Source organism: Gracilinanus agilis, chromosome 1 (genome assembly GCF_016433145.1).
Source record: "Gracilinanus agilis isolate LMUSP501 chromosome 1, AgileGrace, whole genome shotgun sequence".
In the NCBI taxonomy this organism is placed as follows: Eukaryota; Metazoa; Chordata; class Mammalia; order Didelphimorphia; family Didelphidae; genus Gracilinanus; species Gracilinanus agilis.
This window is the reverse complement of record NC_058130.1, coordinates 614,187,698-614,192,531: the sequence shown is the minus strand read 5'-3', so window position 1 is coordinate 614,192,531 and position 4,834 is coordinate 614,187,698. Positions and strand designations below refer to the sequence as shown.

Genomic DNA, 4,834 nt, shown 5'->3' with positions numbered 1-4,834 from the left:
TCAGATGAACTTTATTTTAAGTTTCCATTACATTCTGGTTAATTATAATATTTAAATGAATAAGAGTATACAAAGTCAAGCTGGTTTGTAGCAAAGCAAAAACTTTTAGAAATTTAATTACCAAGAATCAACAAAAGCTCTTGAGACTGCTTAATAAAAGTGGTAAAAAAAAATTCTATAGCATTGATTAACTAATGCTCTTATAGGACTTATGCATAGGTGCTTGGGAAGGGCATTCAAAGCCCAGTTTTCCACCAATGATGACCCTAGGTACCAGAGCTTACAATTCTATATATTATGACAACCCAGACCCCCCTCTAGCCTACTGTCCAGCTTTTGCTAAGAATAATGGTCTGCTGGTCTAGACTACTCTCACAGGCATTTTGGCAGATTTTTTAAACATAAAGTAACATTGCAAATAAGCACTGGCCCAATGGTACCATTCCTTTCAGGGAATAAAATGAATGAATGCAACTTTGTTTATCTTTTGCCTGAAAGCATCACAGAGCTAGTAGCCATTTGCAAGACTGAGTATATAAAATTTTTCAGCACTCCAGTACTAGTTGAGGCTACTTGCATACAAGATACAAGATACATGTCTGGAAAATTAGTAGGAATCAGTCCTTCTCCATCTATGGTTAGCCACCAAACTCATCACTCCTTCCACAGCATTGGCCGAGTTGACATGGCTCTGAGGGACTTCTAGAGCCTGAATTTCTGGGGAGGTGAAAGATTCAGGAGCCGTGGACAAAGTGTGAATTTAAAGCAGTGAGACAGATTCCACACACTACACAAACCTGTCTTGGTACTTTATAACCATACTTCATTAACTCTAAGAGCTAAAAGGCTCCTGCACATGAGGCCACAATCTGACATCTCCTATCAAATGCATCATAAAGCTGTCTTATTTTAAAAGGCCTGAGTGGTGCCTTTGCTCCCTCATCTCTTAGGTGATTACGTTCCTCATAAATGCAGTTTGTTAAGACGGGGCCTTGTCTTTTCACACAGTAAATCTGTGAAATTTGGCAGGCAGTCCCTCTGCTGTAGGTGCTAAAGACCTTTTGGAAGCCCTTCCCCTCCCATAACCCAGATAGAGAATGCTGCTGTGACCCGTGGGAGGGGAAGAAGGGGGATCAGGGAGAAACATTGATGGAAAGAAAGCACACAAAGAAAAAGTGTGGATCCAGGCGGGGGCATCTTTTCAGAGGGTCTTGCTCTGCACATTTGTAAATTTACTTCCCTGGGCGCTGGAAATCTTGTCTGAAATCAAATCAGGTCACAGGCAAATTGCTTGGGTTAGAAAATCCCTCTGATTATTGGAGTCTGAAGCGTTTGCCATGATAAATGATAACTTTTAGTTTGATGAGCTATTAGAGCTTAATTAGAGCTTAATTAAAGCTAATGCTCAGAACATTTTAGAAGCAGAAATTATTCAAGATCTCTCTAGTCTGTCTGCATGCACCTCCAGACTGAGGAGGCGGAATTTGGAAAAAGAATGGTGGGGAGCTTCTCAGAGGATGTTGAAAGCATACCATCCCCTTTCCTTCTTGACCTTGCCTTCTGGAATGTGTATAATGTGCTAGCACCTAAGATAAAATAAGAGCTGGCCTATCTTTGCTGCAGAATTTCTCAACCAAGATCCAGAGAAGCTGTTTCTGCCTTCTCCCTCGGAGGCTTATTCCCGTGGCCTCCTTTGAATCGCTAGCTCAAGCTCTCCATACACGTGTCTCAAAGCATCGCAGTTCAGGGTAGCCATCAGTTTTCGTGAGCCAGGGACCCAGGGCCGACACACTTCTTCCCACGTCAAAGTAGAATTGGGTGGAAGTTCACTGAGAGGATGAAAAGGAGAGAACAAGGAAAAAAATTTTAATTTTCATACCTGCAGATCCTAGTTTCCATCAGCGGGGAGCAGTAAGAACTATGTGGGTCACTCTTCCTGCCTTGTTGAAGGAATATCTATGCCCAGTAAGACTCACGTGGGAAAATCAAGATGGGGAGACAATGACATAGGATCACACAAATCTGGAGCTAGGAGAAGCCTTGGGGGTCCTCCAGTCTAGCCCTCTCGTTTTAGAGATAAGGAAACTGAGGCTCAAAGAGATTGCCCAAAGCCACACATGTAGTAAGTGTTGGGATTTGACCTCAGCTCCCCTGATTTCAAATCCAGGATCCTTCTACTACTCTCCAATTCTAAGAAGTACCCTCTGGATTGTCTCTGATCTGGAGACTCATGTCTTAAGACTAACATTTAAGGGCTGATGAGAGCAAAGAAGCCCAGGCTCTATGGCTCCATGCCTTTATGACCCCAATGCTTTTAGTGCCACAAAGTTTGATTCCATAAATATCTTAAGGACCCTCTCACTGTGGAAGGACTGTGGTCTGGAACTCTACTAGATGACACAAGGAAGTGCATATTCCTAATTTTATTGCACAATTGCAGGGCATTTTGTGTGATTATTGTCTTCAAGGGCTTCAGGATTCACGTTTAGAACTGGAAGGAGCCTTAGAGGTCATCTAGTCCAAGCCCTTTACTTTACAGATGAGCAAACTGAAATTCATGGAGCCTAAATGACTTGTAGCCTCCAAAGTAAACTCCTCTTTTTGGCATTTAAAGCTTTTTGTAACCTGGTGCCTTCTTACTTTTCAGCCTTCTTTTACCCTCCATTTCTCTGTAAAATTATAATCCAGCTATGCTGGTCTGTTGCAGTTCCTCAAAGATGATCCTCTTTCTCCCATCTCTATGTCTACACTGGCTGTCCTTCATTCCTAGAGCTCCTATTGACTAATTGACTGATTGCCTGCCTACCTACCTGCCTACCTAATCACTGGACTGATGAAGGTCACAGATAATAAGCATCAGAAGATTTAAGTGCCTTGGCAGCTTACAGGTGGGAAGAAGCCAAGATGCAAATCCAGGTCTTTTAACCCTAAGGGGTATCATCCTGCTTTTTTCTAGGTTCAAGACTGGTATATCACTTCAGCATTCTGGGTCTCAGACTACTCAAAGTCTTTCATCAGGAAAAGAAGAGGGCCAGATGAGTGGACTTCTACATTTCCCTTTATAACTAATAATTCTGGGATGCTATTATTTTATAAAACCATACACTGCCTTTCTTGGATTATAGATGTTGGTCAATGAGGCTGTTGAGTAGTTCTGCCTTTTCTCCATTGACCTGTCTACCCTAAGCAGTGGTCTTATCCTTTCTTTATCCTTTCTTTCCCTTCCTCCCTTCCTCCCTTCCTCCCTCCTCCTCTCCCTAGGAGGATCTCTCTGTGCTTTGTTCCCTTTGACATCTGGACCAGGGATGGCAGTGGAGTATATGAGGCAATTGCTGAGGAGGAGTGGAACACGGCATTCTTGATATGGTTGGCAGCAGTCTCTTCTCATCCTCTTCTTTGCTCTTGGCAGACCTGCCTAACACCTGGCATATGAGGTACTGTAGTACCCAGGCTAGGTTAGATACTAAAGGGGGCAGTTTGGCTTCCTTGCCCTTGGAGGCAAAAAAAGTCTAAACATTTGGGAACTGAAGTCTGAGAATGTACCTGAGCTCCTACTGCAGGTGGGAAAAGGTTTTTCTATATTCTTAATTTACTCAAATGGTTCCCATGGAGACTGTTAATACAGAGCATTTTATATAGCCCTTTTCACTTTAGAAATCTATTCTTTTCATTTCCTTTGATTAGTAAAGATGGGTTTTATGACATTTTAAGATCCAGCAGTGCCTCATTGCATTTTAACCCCTAAACCTGGATTATTAGACTGGCTTAGCTAAGGGTAGGCCCAGAATACTTCGACTTTCTCCTTTCCACTTGGGAAAAAAAATATCTTTCTTCTCCCGAATCTTAACACGTCCATCTTCAGTCTGGGCATTAGAGCAGCAGACCCTATTATGCTCACACACCATGCTTGATTCATTGCATTTCATCTGCGAGGTAAATTCTGATTTCTGGCAAATTGATATTTGGCTAAAGAGAGGACCTACTCAGCAGAATCCACAATCTGAATTGAGTGTGACCAGAAGGGTAACATGGCAGTGAAAAAAATAGAAGTTTTAATACACTCTCCCACCTTCCCCATCCCCAAAATCTGACTAAAACTCAGAGTTGCTTCACTGTTAATGAAATTGTGGATTCTACAGGGAGGATAATGTAAGGTCTATCTAATGCCTAACACATTTTTAGCTGCTTACAAGTTAATAACAAGTTGGAAATGTTGGTTCATGGGGTATGAATAATCCTGAGTAAAAACTGACCTTGCATGTTCTGGAATGCATTTATATTCCAAAACAGCCTTGCCTGAATATGGGATTTATGCTAGTAATTATAAGCACCTGTCATGAGAATAAGAGGTTTATTTGTCCCTGTTCATTCAAAAAGAACAAAGGGTTGAACCAAATTAGTAGTCTTATATTATATAAAATTAGTATTAGTTTCATATAATATAATTAGTAGTTTTATAATATTAGAAGTGTTATATAATTAACATTTCTCATTTTCATCATATTAGAATTTTATATATTTTATTTATATATATTTATTTTGCATATATAATATATTTTACTTATATTATTTTATATATTTCATATACATTTACAATTAATAAATTTTGGATTGTTGGTCTGTACTAAGCTGTGGTAACTAGTTGAAAAGTTTTTAAAAAATGAACCCGATTAGTTGTTCAGGCGTGTCCAACTCTTTGTGACCGATGGACCATAGGATACCAGTACTGGGTTTTCTTGGCAAAGACACTGGACTAGTTTGCCATTTCCTTCTCTAGTAGATTAAGACAAACAAGGTTAAGTGATTTGCATATGGTCACTCAGCTAATAAGTCT

The 4,834-nt window shown here is 40.4% G+C and overlaps 1 protein-coding gene across 1 annotated transcript in view; it reads right to left on the bottom strand.

Moving 5' to 3' along the window:
* Window positions 1–1,675: 1,675 nt before the first annotated feature.
* The window catches only part of LOC123254785 (coagulation factor XIII A chain-like), a 55,649-nt gene continuing 52,490 nt past the window's right edge, over window positions 1,676–4,834 (bottom strand). Inside the window, exons 7-8 of the mRNA XM_044683715.1 lie at window positions 4,254–4,296; window positions 1,676–1,829 (exon numbers count right to left, since the gene is read on the bottom strand). Coding sequence (XP_044539650.1) covers window positions 1,676–1,829; window positions 4,254–4,296 — 197 coding nt within the window. The remainder of the gene's footprint in view (window positions 1,830–4,253; window positions 4,297–4,834) is intronic.